The sequence below is a fragment of the Garra rufa genome, chromosome 15 (assembly GCF_049309525.1).
Source record: "Garra rufa chromosome 15, GarRuf1.0, whole genome shotgun sequence".
NCBI classification, from domain to species: domain Eukaryota; kingdom Metazoa; phylum Chordata; class Actinopteri; order Cypriniformes; family Cyprinidae; genus Garra; species Garra rufa.
In genome coordinates, this window is record NC_133375.1 from 42,184,705 (window position 1) to 42,207,493 (window position 22,789).

At 27.8% G+C, this 22,789-nt stretch overlaps 1 protein-coding gene across 1 annotated transcript in view; it reads left to right on the top strand.

The window, feature by feature from the left end:
• The window catches only part of LOC141287277 (tricarboxylate transport protein B, mitochondrial), a 34,514-nt gene that overhangs the window by 5,543 nt on the left and 6,182 nt on the right, over nt 1-22,789 (top strand). Inside the window, exons 2-5 of the mRNA XM_073819411.1 lie at nt 9,597-9,704; nt 11,566-11,665; nt 21,281-21,419; nt 21,507-21,591. Coding sequence (XP_073675512.1) covers nt 9,597-9,704; nt 11,566-11,665; nt 21,281-21,419; nt 21,507-21,591 — 432 coding nt within the window. The remainder of the gene's footprint in view (nt 1-9,596; nt 9,705-11,565; nt 11,666-21,280; nt 21,420-21,506; nt 21,592-22,789) is intronic.

Genomic DNA, 22,789 nt, shown 5'->3' on the forward strand with positions numbered 1-22,789 from the left:
TAAAGTATTGTAAAAAAAATTGTAAAATAGTATTATAAATATAAAACAATTATAAATAAAAATACATAAAAACAAACTTATTTCAAGATTTTCCTTTTCCTTTAACTTATATCAGACTAATACTATATATATATATATTTAATGAAAAAACACAAAATTACTAAAACTTGAAAATGAAAGGTCCCGTATTGTCAAAATCGAAATTTCCTGGCTTTTTTCATGATAACTGAGGTCTAGGGGCTATGTAACTACCATATAAGTTTCAAAACAGTCAATCCACAGTAAACTGCACACAGCCTGCTTAAAGTAGCTGTTCATGTTCACGAGCCGCTGTGACTTCAGTCACCACCCCGAGCACCAACCACCGTCCCACCCTCCTTTTGTCAAACCCCCGACAACATCGCGTCCATTTTATTGCTAAGCAACAACAACACGAAAACAAGTGGAGAAAACGCTGTTCAGTCGATGGATGTCAAAACTACATAATTGCACAGGCTTCCGAACAACGTTAATATAACAGACCAGTGGCACGTCGACTTCAGCCTCTTTCACAGCCATTCCGGTAAATACACGGATAATGTGTCCCATGATTTCTTCCGGAATTGTTTGATTTGGTTCATTCACAGTTGTTTTCTGGAATCTGTGCGTGCTTTACACACAACTCATAAAGACATGTGACATTTGGATGTGAGGCGTAATGCGACGCGTACATTTCACTAAACTGAAACTAACCTGATGAACAATCTGTGCTTCAGTGCTGATAGTGAGGGGCTGCCTGATCGCTGCTTCATTCCACTTTGCACTATTTTTCCATCGTGAAGAGTCGCACGGTAACATGCATCATCACTACAACACTGCCTTTATGGCATTTGGTTCTGGCTTTTGTTCACACAGCGCTCGCTCCCATAATTTTCCGAAATCAACGTGCATTGTGAAAGGGGCTTTACTAAAGCAACAGTTACGTAGCTTACTGCATTCAGTGTTTGAAAAAGAAAAAAAACATTAATGATCATTCTGAAATATCCTGTTGAGTATCAGCTCTCTCTATGGCTCTGGGCTAGGCTACAGAATACATGACCATAGTTACTTGTGGTTGGCCTGGCTGTGCGTAACTCAGAAAACGGCAGGCCAATCAGAAGAGAGGCTCATGAATATTAATTAGACGGGCCAAAATCAACCTGTTCTTGACAGAGCTCCTAAAAAAGGAGCTGTAAAAATATATTGAGATGGATTTTGGCACTTATACCGCAAACATATATTCTTAAGGACATCAACAACTAAAATAAACCTCCAGAAATGTGTACAATATGGGACCTTTAAAGTAAAAAGATAAATATTATTATATATTTTTGTTATTATAAAAACATAAATATATATTATTATTATATATGATTATAGAAACATATATAATTATTAATAAAAATAATAATAATAATAATAAATGACAAAACACAAAATTACTAAAACTATTAAATAAAGTAAAAACATAATAAATTAAATGTTAACCAACCTGTAATATTATATCAATTATACTTAAATGACACTGAAATTGCTTCAGTTTTATTTGTATCTGAAAGTAAAATATTTAAAATGTATAAAAACATTTATAAAAGGCATTTACAATATGAATAATAATATTAAATAAAATAAAATAAAAATATTAACAAAAACTGTAATACTATATCAATTGTACTAAAATTACACTAAAATTCCTTTTGTTTTATTGTTAACTGAAAGTAAAATATTTAATACAAATAATATAAAATAATTATAAATATTTATACATTATAAAATATTATAAATATAAAACAATTAGAATTAAAATATAAAAACTAAATTATTTCTACATTTTTCTTTTTCCTTTAACCCGAAGTACTAAAATAACGAAAACTAATACATAAAAATGTATTAAAAAAACATTTATAAAAGGCACTTATAATAGTAATCTAAAATCTAATAAAAAATGGCAAATCAAAATTATTAAAACTTTAAAATTAAAGTAAAAACATTAGAAATAAAATAAAAATATTAACAAAAACTATAATACTAAAATAATAAATTATACTAAAACGACACTGAAATGGCTTCTGTTTTATTTTTTAAGTTAACTGAAAGTAAAATATTTAATATAAATATTATAAAATAATTAGAAATATTTATAAATTATAAAATAATATAAATATAAACAATTAAGTAATAAGTACTATAAAGTACTAAAATAACAAAAACAAATACATAAATATATAAAACATTTATAAAAGGCATTTAAAATAATAATAATAATAATACGTCTGATAAAAAAAATGAAAAAATAAAATTATTAAAACTTTAAAATCAAAGTGAATACACAAAAACAAATATCAAAATGTTAACAAAAACTGTAATAGTATATCAGTGATACTAAAATGACAGTGAAATTGCTTGTTTTTTATTTTTCATGACACTTTAAAATTCCTCTCAGACGATTGAACCCCGCTGTGTATTGAACTCTGTCAGAAGGCTCAAATATACCAAGATATATTGTTGAGATATTTCATCCAGCGTGTTCTAGTGATGGGTCGACCGCCTGCGGGCAGTTCTGTCTAATGGAGAGCCGTCAGATCGCTGCTATTGTGTTTTCTTCATCACTCAAGCCCTTTATACAGCTATTGCTATATATGTGTGTGTGTGTGTGTGTGTGTGTGTGTGTGTGTGTGTGTGTGTGTGTCGCCGGGAGGCTGCAATTAAGCTCAGCGAGTGCTCGTCTCCTCTGTGAGGCCGAGGGCTTGTCACCGGTTCGCTCGTCAGCGTCTCTCCTTTCATTCACAATCACTAGTAGTTCTTCCGTGTGTCTCTGTTTTCTTGTCTGCCCTGCTGATTTCGTCTGTCTCTCCACCTGAGAGTCGCTCACCATGGCTCGAGGCCCTTGAGTAGATCAAACATCATGTATTAATAGAGCCGTAATGTCGCCATTTGCTTCCTCGAGAAACATGAAAGGAATTATTCATCTGTCATCTGCCTTTAATGTAAGGCCAAAATACAGAAACACATTCCTCCGATGGGAATCACCACATCTAATTAAAGCTGCGACTTCATTACAATTAAAAATGAACATTATGACATTATTTACTCAAACCATATGCGTGGACATGAAAGTTTGGGGTCAGAATGATATATTTTAGTAAGAAATTAATGCTTTTATTCAACAGGGATGCATTAAATTGATCAAAAGTGACAGTAAAGACATTTATAATGCCACTGAAGATTTCTGTTTCAAATGAATGATTAAAAATGAAAACTGAAAGTAAAATATTTACTATAAATAATATAAATTAATTATAAGTATTTATATATTCTAAAATAATATTATAATTAAAATCTTTATAATTAAGAAAATATAAAAAAACTTATTTTAACATTTTTCTTTTTCCTTTAACTTGAAGTACTAAAACAGAAAATAATAAAATGTATAAAAATAAATAAAGATATATAATAATAATATAAATAATATTAATGATAATAATAAATTACAAAACACAAAATTACTAAAGCTTTAAATTTAAAGTACAAACATGAATAATACAATTTTAATATTAACAAACATTTTATACTATATCAGTTATACTAAAATCACACTGAAAATGCTTCTTTTTTATTTTTAATGTTAACTGAAAGTGAAATATTTACTATAAATAATATAAAATAATTATAAGTATTTATATATTCTAAAATAACATTATAACTATAAAACATTAATAAATTAAAATATAAAAACAAATGTATTTTTATATAGGGATATAATAATAATAATAGTAATGATAATAATAAATGACAAAACACAAAATTACTAAAGCTTTAAATTTAAAATAAAAACATGAATAATAAAATTTAAATATTAACAAAAACTGTAATACTATGTCAATTATACTAAAATGATACTGAAATTGCTTCTGTTTTATTTTTAATGTTAACTGAAAGTAAAATATTTAATATAAATAAAATAAAATAATTATAAATATTTATTAATTATAAAATAATATTATAAATATAAAACAATTATACATAAATAAAATATAAAAACAAATTTATTTGAACATTTTTCTTTTTTCTTTAACTTGAAGTACTAAAACAACGAAAACAAATTTAATTAACTATCATTGTATGCAAAAAGCAGCATGAACATTCTTCAAAGCGTCTTCTTTTGTGCTGCATTTTAGTGCAAACTAACATTTTAACCAAACATATCAGAATCTTTTGATGTTGATTTATTGTAGATCTTGTATAAACTCTTGAGAGCTTGTGTTTTATTGATGTGGTGTGTTTGGTAAAGGGTTGTTTGTGTGTGTGATTTGACTGATATTTCAATGCAGCAGGTTATTACAGAAACACACACAGAGTGGCTGATTTCTGCTCTCATGTAAATCAGTCGTGTTTCACTGGCAGGTCTCAGATGTGGCGTCTGTGGTAATTTCCTGCCGTTCGCTCTGTTTCTGTTTCCACACGCAGACGTGAGCGCGTCAGGGAGCTTGTAAAGGCCTTTAGCTTGATTTATGACGCTTCTGGGTGAGGCGACCAGCAGTAGCTCATGGGGTTATTGATTAGCTGCTTTAGCAGTTCTCTCTGTGTGTGTGATTTTAAAACAACCTCATGTCAAACTGTTTTCAGTATGTAAAAGAAAAGCAGTAACACTTTACGATAAGCTGGCATTTGTTAGAGTTAGTTAATGCATATAGTAACATTAATTAACAATGAGCAATACAGTTGTTACATAATTTTTGTTAAAGGAATTTAAAGGAATGGCTTATCCAAAAATGAAAATGTGTTTATCCTTAGGCCATCCAATATGTAAATGAGTTTGTTTCTTCATCAGATTTGGAGAAATGTAGCATTACATCACTTGCTCACCAATGGATGCTCTCAGTGAATGGGTGCCGTCAGAATGAGAGTCCAAACAGCTGTTAAAAAATCACAAAAATCCACAAGTAATCCACACCACTCCAGTCCATCAGTTAACATCTTGTGAAGACAAAAGTCCAAAATCCATAATAATGCTTCATCCAGTGAAAAAAGTGGTCTGGTCTGAATCAGGAGATAAATCAAAACAGCTAAACAAATGTCTAAAACAGCTCTAAACAAATATGTGGCTGGATTTCGATGTGAGAAACAACCTGAGATGGACTTTTTCACTGGAGGAAGTGTTATTATGGATGATAGACTCATATTTTGGTGAGGTTTGAAGTTATAAATGTCTTAATGATGGATTTGTTTCTTACAAACACGTAGCTTTTGGCCTCACAAGATGTTAACTGATGGACTGGAGTGGTGTGGATTATTTGTGGATTATTGTGATGTTTTTATCAGCTGTTTGGACTTTTATTCTGACCGCACCTATTCACTCCAGAGGATCCGTTGGTGAGCAAGTGATACAATACTACATTTCTCTATGAAGAAACAAACTCATCTACATCTTGGATGAGTACAATTTAAGGAAATGTTTATTTTTTGGTAAACTCTTCTTTTAACTTCAGTTAAAGAGTTAGTTCACCCAAAAATGAAAATTAGCCCATTATTTACTCACCCTAAATGCATCCAAGGTGTATATGACCTTTTTTCTTTCAGACGAATACAATCCGAGTTATATTAAAAATTGTTCTGGCTTTTTCAAGCTTTATCATGGCAGTGGGTTTGTTTTTCTCTTCATCAGTCCAAAACAAGTCCAATAAAGCACATCCATCCACAATAAAAATTGCCTTACATGGCTCCTGTAGCAAATCGATGCATTTTTGTAAGAAAAATATCCATATTTGAAATATAATAATCACTTTTCTCTAGCGTCAGTCTCCTCTAAAGTCAGGAAATTTTGTTTCCTTTGCTCCTGTAAACAAATGTTGGTTTTCACAAGACTGACATCCTATGTCATCCGCCCGGAGCTGCTTCTATGTACAATTGTTAGTGCAAACTAGATTAAAGTGATTGTAACATTTTAAATACTGATATTTTTCTTACCAAAATGCATCGATTCGCTACAGGAGGCCTTTATTCATCCCCCGGAGCCATGTGAGACACTTTATTATGGATGGGTGCACTTTATTGGACTTGTTTTAGACTGATATAGAGAAACACCTGATCATTGTATTATAAAGCTTGATGGAATATAAATCAGATTGCATTCGACTGAAAGAAGGAAGTCATATACACCAAGGATGCATTGAGGGTGAGTAAATAATGGGCTAATTTTCATTTTTGGTTGAACTAACCCTTCGATAAAAATACAGCTGTTCATTGTTAGTTCATGTCATCTCAGGTCTATTAAATCATGTTAAAAGCCACATTTTTTTATTTTAATAATGTTTTGGTTAATGTTAAAATTAACTAAGATTAATAGATGCTTAAGTATTTTTCTTTGTCAGCTCTAATGTTGACAAAGTGTTACCGAGAAAAATCATTGATCTATAGCAAGAAAATGGGGAGGGAAATAGAAAAGGGACAGCGATGTAGTGGTGATGGATGTAGTGTTTTGCTCTCAGCGTTGGTGTGTAGCTCATATATTTCAGTTTGTCCCAGTGAGACTGATAAACAGTGTGTGTGTGTGTGTGTGTGTGTGTGTGTGTCAGCATATGCTCTGTCAGTGACACCATGTGCAATAACCAGAGTAGTGTAATGTTAACTAGTCACACCAGTCTGATCCAGATCACTGTCATGCATTTATTGAAGTGTGTTTTTCATCTAATGTGAAGCTGCATCTGAGTGACCTACGGTTTGACCTGCTCATGAGAGAGTGAAGTGAATCAGACCTGTAGGAGGGGTGTGTGTGTGTGTGTGTCAGTGTGTGTGTGTGTGTGTGTGTTTGTGTCATGCAGCAGGTCAGGGATGGGCTAATGGTCTCTCGCAACGTCCCCATGGGCAGAGGAGCTATTACAATTAGAGAGATGAGAGAGGATCATTGCTCTTATTTCATCCTGTCTGATGCATCTGTATGAACTGATCGTGACTGATTTAAAGGCCGTAAAAATCATCTTTAAAAACGCTGATTGTTTTAATGGATTACCACACTTTTCAGAATTAAAATTTCCTGATAATTTACTCACCCCCATGTCATCCAAGATATTCATTTCTTTCTTTCTTCAGTCGCAAAGAAATGAAGTTTTTTGAGAAAAACATTTCAGGATTTTTCTCCATATAGTGGACTTCTATGGTGCTCAAGGGATTGAAGGTTACAAATGCAGTTTTAGTGCAGCTTCAAAGTGGTCTAAATGATCTCAGATGAGGAATAAGGGTCTTATCTAGCAAAATAATTGGTTGTTTTCAGAAAAAAAAGTACACTGCAAAAAATGCTTTTCTAACTTAGATTTTTTGTCTTGTTTCCAGCCAAAAAATCTAAAGCTAAAAATTCTTAAATCAAGAAGGATTTTCTAGACAAGTAAAAATTATAGTCTTGGTTTCATTAAAAAGAAGCCAAAATTATGTGCGTTTTTGCTTGAAACAAGCTAAATAATCTGCCAATGGTGTAAGAAAAATAATCTTGTTTTCTGTTTGAAGTAAGATTATTTTTCTTACCCCATTGGCAGATTATTTAGCTTGTTCTAAGCAAAAACTCACTTAATTTCGACTTGTTTTTACTGAAAACAAGAATATAATTTTACTTGCATTTTTTGCAGTGTATACTTTTTAACCTCAAATGCTTGTCTTGTCTAGTTCTGCCTGAACTCTGTGCATTTTAGTTCAAGACAGTTAGGGTATGTCAAAAAATTCCCATCTTATTTTCTCCTCCAACTTCAGAATCAGCCTACGTCGCTGTTTTTTCTTTTTTTGTATATAAAGGTTCACTTTGTAAACACTGGGTCAGAACTTCTAGGTCGTAGGCTGATTTTGAAGTTGGAGGAGAAAATAAGTTGGGAGGTTTTTGCCATACCTTAACTGTCTTGAGCTGGCCTGCATCACAGAGCAAGACAAGATGAGCATTTGAGGTTAAAAAGTATGTAAATTGTACGTATTTTCTAGAAAATATCCATTTTGCTAGATAAGACCCCCATTTCTTGGCTGGGATTGTTTAGAGCCCTTTGAAGCTGCAATGAAACTGCATTTTTAACCTTCAATCCATTGAGCATTGCAGTCCATTATATGGGAAATCCTGTAATGTATTCCTCAAAAAACTTAATTTCTTTTCTGAAGAAAGACATCGTGGATGACATGAAGGTGAGAATATTATTAGGACATTTTTATCTTGGAAGTGGAGTAATCCTTCAATAGTCCATAATGAATACTGTAATAATACCCAGTGTATCAAACGTCTGTTTCTCATGTAAAAATATATTTATATTTCTTATATATCATAAAAAGCTGTATTCTGAAAGGAATTAATACTTTTACTCATCAGGGACGCATTAAATTGATCAAAAGTGACAGTAAAGACGTTTATAATGTTACGAAAGATTTCAAATGAATGCTGTATCACAGCTGTTTTCAACATTTTAACATCATAACTGTTTTCAACATTTATAATAATCAGAAATGTTTCTTGAGCAGCAAATCAGCATATTAGAATGATTTCTAAAAAGGATCATGTAACACTATATTGTATTAAAGGGATAGTTCACCCAAAAATGAAAATTTGATGTTTATCTGCTTACCCCAAGGGCATCCAAGATGTAGGTGACTTTGTTTCTTCAGCAGAACACAAACGAAGATTTTTAACTGAAAACGGTGCAGTCTGTCAGCCAAATAGTGGCAGTGGATGGGCACCAGACATTTAAAAGTAAAAAAAAAAACATGCACAGACAAATCCAAATTACACCCTGCGGCTCGGGACGATACATTGATGTCCTAAGACACGAAACGATCGTTTTTTGCGAGAAACTGAACAGTATTTATATAATTTTTTACCTTTGATACACAGACACGTCCATCTCTTCTGTGCAAGATCTTATCATCCGGCTCGTGACATGTGAACGCGCTCTGGAGTAGTATATGCAAACGCCGGAACAACAGTCCCGGATGAGTTTGCGCAAGCAAACGTAATCTTTTAGCTTTAAATCGTGTTGAACAATCAGGATAAGCGCAAGTAATTACCATTTTGAATAGCTGCTATACCCACAATCTCTGTGCACTGTGTAAACAATGAGTGTCGTATACATGCGACAGATCGCTTCCAGCGTTTGCGTATACCAAGCCAGAGCGTGTACACATGTAACGAGCCGGATGATAAGATCTTGCACAGAAGAGATGGACATGGCTGTGTATCAAAGGTAAAAAATGATATAAATACTGTTCAGTTTCTCACAAAAACCTATCGTTTCGTGTCTTAGGACATCAATGTATCGTCACGAGCCGCAGGGTGTAATTTGGATTTGTCTGTGCATGTTTTTATTTTTACTTTTAAAGGTCTGGTGCCCATCCACTGCCATTATATGGCTGGCAGACTGCACCGGTTTTGGTTAAAAATCTTCGTTTGTGTTCTGGTGAAGAAACAAAGTCACCTACATCTTGGATGCCCTGGGGGTAAGCAGATAAACATCACATTTTCATTTTTGGGTGAACTATCCCTTTAATGAAAAAAATATTGACATGAATGTTCATGTTTGTGAACTAATGGTGTTTGTCTGATCTTTCGTCTGCAGGTGGCATCGCAGGTGGCATTGAAATCTGCATCACGTTTCCTACAGAGTATGTGAAGACTCAACTACAGTTAGATGAGAAAGCCAATCCGCCACGTTACAGAGGCATCAGTGAGTACACACACACACACACACACACACACACGCGCGCACACGTGTGACGTTCACATCCTCTTTGGAGTTAATTAGTGAAACTCTCCGGGCCAGAACTGATTCCAACCTGCTGCTGCTGTGCTCCGAAAGTAAACAAACTTATCTTCCCTCACTCTCTCTCTCAATCTCTCCATCTCTCTCTTACTATATCTCTCTCTATCGCTCTCTCTCTCTGGCTGAAGCTCAGAGAACATTTTAACAAGCCTTCTGTTGATTTAGCAGACCGATACCCAGATGATGCTCTGTCCAGCGTTCATTTAGTAGCACTGATGTATCATTGAGTGTTTGTAAATATTTGAATTAGATTTTTTTAAATATCCACACTACCAGTCAAAAGTTTTTGAACAGTAAGATTTTTTATGTTTTTAAAGAAGTCTCTTCTGCTCACCAAGTCTGCATTTATTTGATTCAAAGTACAGCAATAACAGTAAAAATTTGAAATATTTTTACTATTTGAATATATTTTGAGATACAATTTATTTCTGTGATCAAAGCAAAATTTTCAGCATAATTACTCTTCAGTCTTCAGTGTCACACGATCCTTCAGAAATCGTTCTAATATACTTATTTGCTGATCAAGAAATACTTTTTATTATTACTTTTTAGCAGGATTTTTTATTTTTTGGTAAAGAAATGATATTAATACTTAATACTTAATAAATTAGTAAAATTAATACTTGTATTTAGGAAGGATGCTTTAAATTGGTCATATAAGTAATATTAAAGATATTTATAATGTTACAAAAGATTTCTATTTAAAAATTTAATGAAAAATCTGATTTTTCTATTGATCAAACAAACCTGAAAAAAATTGTATTCAGCTGTTTTTAACATAAAATTCAGAATTGTTTTTTGAGCAGCAAAATATTAGAATGATTTCTGAAAGATCATGTGACACTGAAGACTGGAGTAATGATGCTAAAAATTTAGCTTTGATCACAGAAATAAATTACATTTTAAAATATATTCAGTTAGAAAGCAGTTATTTTAAATAGTAAAAATATTTCAAACTTTTACTGTTTTTGCTGCACTTTGAATCAAATAAATACAGGCTTGGTGAGCAGAAGAGTCTTAAAAAATCATGAAAAAACCTTTGACTGGTAGTGTACAGTAAATAAAAATAATTTTCTTTCAGCCAGTTTTTATTTTATTTATTTATAAAAATCTATATTTAAAATAAATTAATGTTTTTATTTCAGTTTTATTTTATTTAGTTCTAATTATATTAGTACTTCAAGTTAAACTAAATGAAAACGAGAAATGTTGTATTTGCAACTAGCTTAAATATTTATATATATATATATATATATATATATATATATATATATATATATATATATATATATATGTATGTATATATATATATATGTATGTATATATATTTTTTTTTTCTCCTTAAAAATATATTTATAATTGCTCATAAAAAGCTTGGGGTTTTTTACTCATCAAGGACTGTTGCTGTTCCTTTGAACTTTCTATTCATCTGTGAATCCTGAAAAATAAAATGTATCATGTTTCCACAAAAATGTTGTGCAGCACAACTGTTTTCAACACTGATAATAATCAGAACTGTTTCTTGAGCAGCAAATCAGCATATTAGAATAATTTCTGAAGAATCATGTGACACTGCAGTAATGATGCTGAAAATGCAGCATTGATCACAAAAATAAATTACATCTTACAATGTATTCACATTGACAACAGCTATTTTAAATTAGAATATATTTTCACTATTTTACAGTTTTTGATCAATTAAATGCAGCCTTGTTGAGCAGAAGAGACTGTAATTTGTTGTAATTTGATGATCTTTTTTTCACAGCGGACTGCGTGTCACAGACAGTCCGTCATCATGGAGTGAAGGGTTTATATCGAGGCCTGAGCTCGCTTCTGTATGGATCCATCCCTAAATCTGCAGTCAGGTACATAAACAGCAGTCAAGAACATAACAGACGCGTCTTCATGCATACTTGAGCCGTGCGGCCGTTCTATTTCAGACAGCTGACATTTATTATGCTGATTGTTTTTGTTGAAGCGAGCAGCTCTATAGCAGCTCTTTCTCATTCAGAGGCGGGTTCGGTGTCTCCCATGAGTCTGCGTGTGTTTGATATGACAGAGCAGCAGTGCGTGTCCGGCGCTGTCTGTCAGACGGATGCTCTCTGGTCTCTCAGGTCTCCTGGTCACTGAGGAAATGACAGAATCGACTTCAGCACACATAAACACACATCAGCTTCTGTCACTGTTTACTCACCCTGGCGTCGTTCTGCACCGTATGACAAAACGAGAAACGCTTCATTGTTGTTGTTTTTTTCACACGACCACATTTCATTCCGATGAGGTCTAAAAAGACAAAAACGTGTCTATACACTCGTGTGCAGTTTTTTTAAGCATTGTTAATTTAGTTAATTTACTCTTATAGTTTTTATGAATACTTTGAATTCGTTTTTTATTTTATTTTATTTTTTATTTATTTTTGCCTTTTTATTATTATTTTTTAAATATTGCTATATGTTTTTTTATAATGAAAAAAATTATAGTTTTTTTATTTTGATTTGCATTTAATTAATTTTGTTTTTATCATTTCTTTTAATTTTTTTTTTATTTTCATTTTAGTGAAAGTTTGAACAGTTTTGTTTTTGACATTTTTATTATTATTTTTTTAAATAAAGCTATACATTTTTAATAGTTTTTTATTTTGATATTTTCAACATTATTTTTCATTTAATTAATTGTGTTGTTTTTGTCATTTCTATTATTTATATATATATATATATATATAAAAATATATACTTATATTATATATATATATATATATATATAAAATATATATATATATATATATATATATATATATATATATATATATACTTTTTATAACTTTTTACTTTTAGTTCATTAATATACTGTTACAGTTTTTATTAATATTTTCAATTAGTTTTTATTTTCTATCTAGTTAGTTTTAGTAATCTAGTAATTTTATTTTTAGTTTTGTGTTTTTGTTATTTTTATTATTTCATTCACTATATCTATGTAACTTTGTTTTTAGTTCATTAATTTACTGTGATAGTTTTTATTAATATTTTGAATTAATTTTAGTTTAGTTTTTTTATTAATTTTTTTTTGTCATTTTTTATTTTTAAATATAGCTATACATTTTTAATAGTTTTTTATTTTTATATTTTCAATTTTAATTTATTTAATTGTGTTGTTTTTTGTCATTTCTATTAGTTTTTTTAAATATATCTATACACTTTTTATACTTTTTTGCTTTTAGTTCATTAATTTACTGTTATAGTTTTTATTAATATTTTTAATTAATTTATAGTTTCTTCATTTTAGTGAAGATTTGAGCAATTTGTTTGTCATTTTTTTATTTTTTAAATATAGCTATACATTTTATAATTACTAAAAAACATTTTTAAAATAGATTTTTATTTTTATATTTTTAATTTTCATTTAAATATTTTGTTGTTTTGTTATATATCTGTATACTTTTTTGCTTTTAGTTCATTAATATACTGTTATATTTTTTGTTAATATTTTAAATTAGTTTTTATTTTTATATTTAGTTTCATTTTCATTTTAGTGAATGTTTTAGCAATTTTGTTGTTTTTGCCTTTTTATTAGCTTTATCTATATAAGTTTTATAATTTCTTTAATTAGTTTTTTATTTTCCATTTAAATTTTAATTTAAGTAATTTTGTTGTTTTCGTCCTTTCTATAATTTGTAAATGTATATCAGTACACTTTTTTTATACGTTTTTAGTTTATTAATATACTTTTCTAGTATTTAATACTGTTCTAGTTATTAATATTTCAAATCAGTTTTTATTTTAATATTTTCATTTTTGTTTTAGCAAATGTTTTTGCCATTTTTATTATTTTTTTTTAATCTAAATATGTTTTTTTAGTTATAATATACTGTTATAGTTTTTAATAATATTATTTTGCATTTTTTTGTATATATTTTTCTCACTTTAATTTGCATTCAACTTAGTTTTTGTAAATTTGTTTTCTTGTTATTTTTATTAGTAATGCATTTATAGAATTTTTTTAATCATTTTTAAAATATAAGATAATCTTAATAGATGCATAGGAAATGAAAAAAAAAATATTAATATACTGGTATAGTTTTTATCAATATTGTGTTTTATATTTATATTTAGTTTTTATTTTTATAATTTTCCATTTTTTATTTTAGTTAAAAATATTAATTATTTTTTAAATGTATTAAAAATAAAGCAGCATTACATTTTCCTTATTTCCAGACAGGTTTGAAATGACTTCAGGGTGAATAAATGATGACAGAATTCAAATTTTTGTGAAAACGATTTCTTTAACATAGAAGGAATACAGGAATAAAATTCTATTAGGATTCAGTCATGCGTGACAAGATGAAAGAGAAACATATGACCAGACAATCTTTGGTTTCCTATTGTTCGCATTTGAGTTTTTCTGAATCTAATGGCAGTCCAGCCTGGTTCTGGATCAGAGGTGTTTGTCTCTTTAGTGTGTCGTCTGTCCCTTCATCACACTCAGATTGATTATAGTCTTCCTCCTCCTCTTTTCATTAGCTGATTGGACTGGTTTTGTACGGTTGACCTTGTGTTTGTCCTGCTAATGGATCCTGTGCTGTACGTCTAACACTGGCCGCTGGATCCGAGCCCAGATTACATTCACGAGCAATGTCTTATTTGAACGCAGCTGTGTTTTTCAGAGCAACACACCCAGATCGTCCATCACAGACTGAAATCGCTGCGGCTCGACTGGACTGATAGATTTTCCCCCGGTTCACAGAGGGTCTGCAAACGCATATATTCTCAAAATCACTTGGGCGTTTATATATAGTATGCATTTATTTTGCATTAGTGCCATAAACACTTGCAATGCAACTGGAAGGCATATCAACTATGCATTATTAAACTGGATTTTTTGTGATTTTTTTTCATGCAATTGGTTTTAAAAGTATATTTTCCAAACTTTTTAATTAAAGATACAAGTAGTCATATGTTGTAGCATACATTTTGTAGAATACAGTATACTTTTTTGCATAAGCACTAAGCAGTGCATACCAGTGTTATTTTAGTATCATTAATAGATTTATTATAGTTTTTATTTTTATTAATTTTATTTTTTATTTTAATTCTAAGTGTGAGTATTTTTGTTTTTGTTACATTTTTGGGTGAATATGTCTACATAGTTTTTTTTTGTTTGTTTGTTTTAGTACTTGTTAAACTACACTAAACAAAGAAAAAATGTTGCTTTGGCAACTATATAATTATATATATATATAATTTTATTTATGTTAATTAAAATAAAAAATAAAATAGTTATTATTTTATTATTTTGTATTTTTTATTTTATTTTTTATTTTAATTCTAGTTAAAGTTTATGTTTTTTATGGTCATTTTTAGTTTTTTTTTTTTTGTTGTTGTTGAACATGTCTACATAGTTGAAATTAGTTTTTATTTTTATATTGTCATTTTAGTTTCATTTGAATAATTATCCATTTAATTTTTTTAAAATTACGTCTATATACTTTTTATAAAAAATTGTTAATTAATATATTGTTATAGTTATTATTAATTATCTTGTATTTGTTTTTATTTTATTTTTTATTTTAATTCTAGTTGAAGTTTAAGGATTTTTTGTCTTTTTTATTTTGTGTTGAATATGTCTACAAAGTTTACATTTTTTTACATTTTTATATTACATTTAGTACTTGTTAAACTACACTAAACAACGACAAGTTACTTTGGCAACTACAATATATATTTTTTAAATGTGTTATTTTATTTAATTAATTAAAATAAAAATTAAAATAGTTATTATTATTTAGTTGGAATTTGTTTGAATATGTCTACATAGTTTTAATTTCTTTACATTTTTATTTTAGTTTTAGTACTTGTTAAACTACACTAAAAACAATGAGAAATCTGGCTTTGTTAAATTTTTGTGTGAATATGTCTACATAGTTTTTGTCATTTTTTTATTTTAGTTTTAGTACTTGTTAAACTACACTAAACAATGAAAAAAGTTGCTTTGGCAACTAAAATATATATTTTTTAAATATTTAATTTTATTTCCTTTTAACAGTTGTTTTATTACAAGTTAATAAACTGTTATAATTTTAGTTTTACTAATTTTGTAGTAATTTAAATTTTAGTAATTTAGTATATTAATTTTTATTATTATTTTTAAAAATATATATCTACTGTATATAATTTTTATACATTTTTGTTTCAGCTCATTAATACCATTTTAGTTCGGTTTAGTCATTTTGTTGTGTTTTTGTCATTTTTATTATAGATATGATGTTTGTTTTAGTTCATTAATATACTGTTACAGCTTTCATTAATATTTAGAGTTTTATTTTACATTTTTATATTGTCATTTTAGTTTCATTTTAGTAATTTTGTTGTTTTTTTAAGTATGTCTATAATTTTTATCACTTTTTTGTTAATATATTGTTAGAATTATTAATTATTTTGTATTTGTTTATATTTTATTTTTTATTTTAATACTAGTTAAAGTTTGAGTTTTTTTGTTTTAGTTTTCATTTTTATTTTATTTTATTTTGTTATTGTTTCATTTGTCATTTTTATTAGTTTTTTTAATATCTTTATTTTTTACATATTTTTATAAAATTTTTAGCTTTAGCTAATTAATAAACTGTTATAGTTTTCAATCAATATTTTGAATTAGTTTTTATTTTCTATTTGTATTTTTGTTAGTTTTAGTAATGTTGTTTTTCTCATTTTTATTCGTTTTTTAATATCTATATTTTTATGTACATTTTTTTGTTTTAGCTCCTTAATAAACTTATAGTTTTCAGTCAATATTTTGAATTAGTTTTTATTTTATATTTTTGTCAGTTGTAGTAATGTTATTGCTTTTGTTGTTTTTATTAGTTTTTAAAAATATCTAAAATTTAAAAAATATTACATTTTTGTTTTAGTTCATTAATAAACTGTTATAGATTTCAATCAATATTTTAAATAACTTTTTATTTAATATTTTAATTTTTGTCAGTTTTAGTAATGTTATTGTTTTTCTCATTTTTATTTGTTTTTTAAATATCTGCATTTTTATATACAATTTTTTGTTTTAGCTCATTAATAGACTGTTATAGTTTTCAATCAATATTTTGAATTCGTTTTTATTTTATATTTTTATTTTTGTCAGTTTTAGTAATGTTGTTGCTTTTGTTGTTTGTATTAGTTTTTAAAAATATCTAAAATTAAAAAATAATAATATTACATTTTTGTTTTAGTTCATTAATAAATATGTTAATGTTAATGTAATGTCATTAATAAATATATAGTTTTCAGTCAATATTTTGAATTAGTTTTTATATTTTAATTTTTGCCAGTTTTAGTAATGTTTTTGTTATTTTTATTCGTTTTTTTAATCTATAATTCTTTATATTTTTTAATTTCAAATTGTGGTTTCAGTTTATTAATAAACGTATAGTTTTCAGTCAATATTTTGAATTAGTTTTTAATGTTTTTGTCATTTTTATTCGTTTTTTTAATCTATAATTTATTTATTTATTTATTTTTTGTTTTAGTTATTAAACTCTTATAGTTTTCAGTCAATATGTAGAATTTTTGTCAGTTTTAGTAATGTTATTGTTTTTTAAATATCTATAATATTTTATATTAATATTTTTCATATTTTTTAATATTGTTTTAATTAATTTATTTTTAATGCATTTTTACATCTACATCTATTTATATCTTATATCTATATCTATATTTTATATTTATATAGTTTTAATTTTATTGCATGATAACAACCATGTTTCACACTATTTAGTAATCAATATGCAAGTATCGCATGTCAAATGCTGCCATTGTGAGCTTATATTGAAAAGTACTGTAGCATGCTGCAGTTTGAATCATTTATTAATGCATACTGCATACTACTTCACAATTTATTAGTGATAGTATGCAGTCTAGTATGTGTCAAGCAGTCGGTTAGTATTCCTTTCTAAACAGCCAATCTGTCATTGTAGTGTGAGTTTTATCCTGTCATGCTGAAAAAGCAACATGAATATAGAGCAGGATGGATGATTGTAAAATTGAATCTGAGTCATTTAATTTGATAGAGAGAGAGAAAGACGCCAGAGGAGACGTTAAGCAGACAGACGAGTCGAGGTTCAGGTAAAATGACAGACAGTTTGTGTTCAATTCACTGCTATAAATAGCGCTCGACTCTGCTGGACGTCCTGCAGCTGTATCTGTTTTGAGCAACAGAAATAAACGTGGAGCAGATAATAAAAACACACGGCTGCTTCCTGCTTCTAATGGTCACCTGTGGCCATCCCGCCGGCGCTGACGGTTTAGTGCTGACAAGCCCTGATTCAGGAGGAAACGCTTTAAAACAAGCCTCACATCTGATTCAAAGGATTGTGACTTGTGGTTAATCAGTGTGTCTGCATGCATATGGTTTGTGGAAATGCATGTCTGTGTTTCCTGTATGTTAACAGGTCATATAAACAGCCAACATCTATCTATCTTTCTAAATGAGCCTAATGAAAGAAGTGATACAGCAAGAAGTTGCTTTTATTTTTACCTACTTTTATTTTATTTTATTTATTATTATTTTTGGCCAGATAAAACAAGTTATATTGCAAGCTCTGCTTTATAGATTATTTTATTTTGTTTCATCTAATTTTTATTTTATTTTATCCAAATATTTATTTTATTTTATTTTATCAAAATAAATGTTGTTTTATTTTATTTTATCTAAATCAAATTTATTTTTATTTTATTTTATCAAAATATTTATTTTATTTTATTTTAGCCGAATAAATTTAGTTTTATTTTATTTTATCCAAGTAAATTATTTATTTTATTTTATTGTATCCAAATACATTTTATTTTATTTTATTGTATCCAAATACATTTTTTCATTTATTTTATTTTATTTTAGATGAAAGAAGTGATATAGCAAGCTCTTTAGTGATTATTTAATTTTGTTTTGGCCAAATTATCTATTTATTTATTTTGTTTTGGCCAAATGAAAGAAGTGATATATTACTCTGCTTTAGAGATTATTTTATTTTATTTTATTATTTTATTATTTATAGCGAGCTCTGCTTTAGAGTTTTTTATGTTATTTTATTTTTATTAATTATTTTGTTTTGTTTTGTTTTGGTCAAATGAAAGAAGTGACATAGCAAGCTCTGCTTTATAGATTATTTTATTTTGTTTCATCTAAATCAATTTTATTTTTATTTTATTTTAGCCAAATATTTATTTTATTTTATTTTAGCCAAATAAATTTTGTTTTATTTTATTTTATCCCAGTAAATTATTTATTTTATTTTATTGTATCCAAATACATTTTCTTTTATTTTATTGTATCTAAATACATTTTTTCATTTATTTTATTTTATTTTAGATGAAAGAAGTGATATAGCAAGCTACATTATCTATTTATTTATTTTGTTTTGGCCAAATGAAAGAAGTGATATATATTACTCTGCTTTAGAGATTATTTTATTTTATTATTTTATTTATAGCGAGCTCTGCTTTAGAGATTTTTATGTAATTTTATTTTTATTAATTATTTTGTTTTGTTTTGTTTTGTTTTGTTTTGTTTTGTTTTGGCCAAATGAAAGAAGTGATATATATTACTCTGCTTTAGAGATTATTTTATTTTATTATTTTATTTATAGCGAGCTCTGCTTTAGAGATTTTTATGTAATTTTATTTTTATTAATTATTTTGTTTTGTTTTGTTTTGTTTTGTTTTGTTTTGTTTTGGCCAAATGAAAGAAGTGACATAGCAAGCTCTGCTTTATAGATTATTTTATTTTGTTTCATCTAAATCAATTTTATTTTTATTTTATTTTAGCCAAATATTTATTTTATTTTATTTTAGCCAAATAAATTTAGTTTTATTTTATTTTATCCAAGTAAATTATTTATTTTATTTTATTGTATCCAAATACATTTTCTTTTATTTTATTGTATCTAAATACATTTTTTCATTTATTTTATTTTATTTTAGATGAAAGAAGTGATATAGCAAGCTCTTTAGTGATTATTTTATTTTGGCCAAATTATCTATTTATTTATTTTGTTTTGGCCAAATGAAAGAAGTGATATATTACTCTGCTTTAGAGATTATTTTATTTTATTTTATTGTATTTTATTATTTTATTATTTATAGCGAGCTCTGCTTTAGAGATTTTTATGTTATTTTATTTTTATTAATTATTTTGTTTTGTTTTGTTTTGTTTTGGTCAAATGAAAGAAGTGACATAGCAAGCTCTGCTTTATAGATTATTTTATTTTGTTTCATCTAAATCAATTTTATTTTTATTTTATTTTAGCCAAATATTTATTTTATTTTATTTTATCCAAGTAAATTATTTATTTTATTTTATTGTATCCAAATACATTTTATTTTATTTTATTGTATCTAAATACATTTTTTCATTTATTTTATTTTATTTTAGATGAAAGAAGTGATATAGCAAGCTAAATTATCTATTTATTTATTTTGTTTTGGCCAAATGAAAGAAGTGATATATATTACTCTGCTTTAGAGATTATTTTATTTTATTATTTTATTTATAGCGAGCTCTGCTTTAGAGATTTTTATGTAATTTTATTTTTATTAATTATTTTGTTTTGATTTGTTTTGTTTTGTTTTGGCCAAATGAAAGAAGTGACATAGCAAGCTCTGCTTTAGTGATTTTATTTTATGAATTATTTTGATTTGGACAAAAGAAATAAGTGACATAGCAAGCTCTGCTTTAGTGATTTTATTTTATGAATTATTTTGATTTGGCCAAATGAAAGAAGTGATATATATTACTCTGCTTTAGAGATTATTTTATTTTATTATTTTATTTATAGCGAGCTCTGCTTTAGAGATTTTTATGTAATTTTATTTTTATTAATTATTTTGTTTTGATTTGTTTTGTTTTGTTTTGGCCAAATGAAAGAAGTGACATAGCAAGCTCTGCTTTAGTGATTTTATTTTATGAATTATTTTGATTTGGACAAAAGAAATAAGTGACATAGCAAGCTCTGCTTTAGTGATTTTATTTTATGAATTATTTTGATTTGGCCAAATGAAAGAAGTGATGTAGCCAGCTCTGCTTTAGAGATTTTTAATTCTTTTATTTTAGCCAAATAAAATTAGTGATATAGCAAGCTTTTCATTATGGATTATTTGATTTAATTTGTAGCAGCATCAAATAAGCCATATGAAAGAAGTCATATAGCAAGCAATTACTTCAACTTTAATTATTTGACTTTTAAATTGTTTTACCATTGATACTGGTATGCTTTCCTCTGAAACAAAAGATTGTGTGTCCATTACTGTGTAAAATGTTTTTGAAATGTTAAGAGGTTTTTGGCGAGCGCGCTGAGGTTCAGCATCTGATTAGTTTTCTGCCCTGCGGCGCTGCTTTATTCTTTAATGGCTGCTTATTTCACATTTGAAACACAGTTGTGTTAATGATGATGTAATTACACTGAATATGCTTTAATATAATTTCTCTGTTTTCATGTGCAGGTTTGGTGTGTTTGAGATACTCAGTAACCAAATGAAGGATGAGGCTGGGAAGCTGGACAGCACTCGTGGGTTATTCTGCGGTTTGGGAGCAGGTGTACTGGAGGCCGTCTTGGTCGTCTGTCCCATGGAAACCATAAAGGTGAGGTCAAAGTTTGAATATTACATTAGCAATGGCATTTATTTCTGCCACGGTTTTACTGTACGTGCTTCATCTCTCAATTTGCAGGTGAAATTCATCCACGATCAAAGCTCAGCTAATCCCAAATACAGAGGCTTTTACCACGGAGTGCGAGAGATCGTCAGAACTCAAGGTGAAAAACACAGAGCTTTGTTTTGACTATTTCAGCTCATAGTTATGGGAAAGACTCAGTGTTCTGATTGTAACGCCTGTTCTGTTGAATCTTCCCCATAACAACAGTATAAAATAAACTATTTATTCATATAGACACCTTAGAGGTCTCAAACTCAATTTCTGGAGGGCCGCAGCTCCAGCAGAGTTTAGCTCTAACCAGCTCCAACTCACACCTGCTTGTAAGTTTCTAGTAATCCTGAAGACCTTAATTAGCTGGATCAGGTGTGTTTGATTAGTGTTGGAGCTAAAGTGTGCAGAGCTGAGCCCCTGTAGGAATTGAGGTTGAGATCAGTGCCTTCATACAATCATGACATTTGTTTCTTGTTGAGATTATTTTATTTTATTTTCCAAACCTCTTGTCCTATGCATGGAATGCTGGAGCATTTATTCTATTTATTTTATTTTATAAAAATATTTTATTTGTCTTATGTCTTGCTCTTGTTGTTTTTTTTTTTTTTTTTTTTTTCAAATCACTTGTCCCATGTGGGGAATGCTGGAGCAATACATTTTATTTTATTTTTTTATATTTTATTTTATATATATATATATATATATATATATATATATATATATATATATATATATATATATATATATAATTTTTATTTTTTCATTATTTATTTTTTTTTTCATTTTTTTCAAATCACTTATCCTTTGTAGTGGATGCTGGATTGTTTCATTTAATTAAATTTTATTAAATTTTATTTACATTTATTTTTCAAATCACTTGTCCCATGTAGGGGATGCTGGAGCATTTATTTTATTTTATTTTATTTTTCAAATCACTTGTCCTATGTAGAGGATGCTGGATTATTTTATTGTATTAAATTTTATTTTTCAAATCACTTGTCCCATGTAGGGGATGCTGGAGCTTTTATTTTATTTTATTTTATTTTATTTTATTTTATTTTATTTTATTTTTCAAATCACTTGTCCCATGTAGGGGATGCTGGAGCTTTTATTTTATTTTATTTTATTTTATTTTATTTTATTTTATTTTATTTTATTTTATTTTATTTTATTTTATTTTATTTTATTTTATTTTATTTTATTTTATTTTATTTTATTTTATTTTATTTTATTTTATTTTATTTTTCAAATCACTTGTCCCATGTAGGGGATGCTGGAGCTTTTATTTTATTTTATTTTATTTAAAT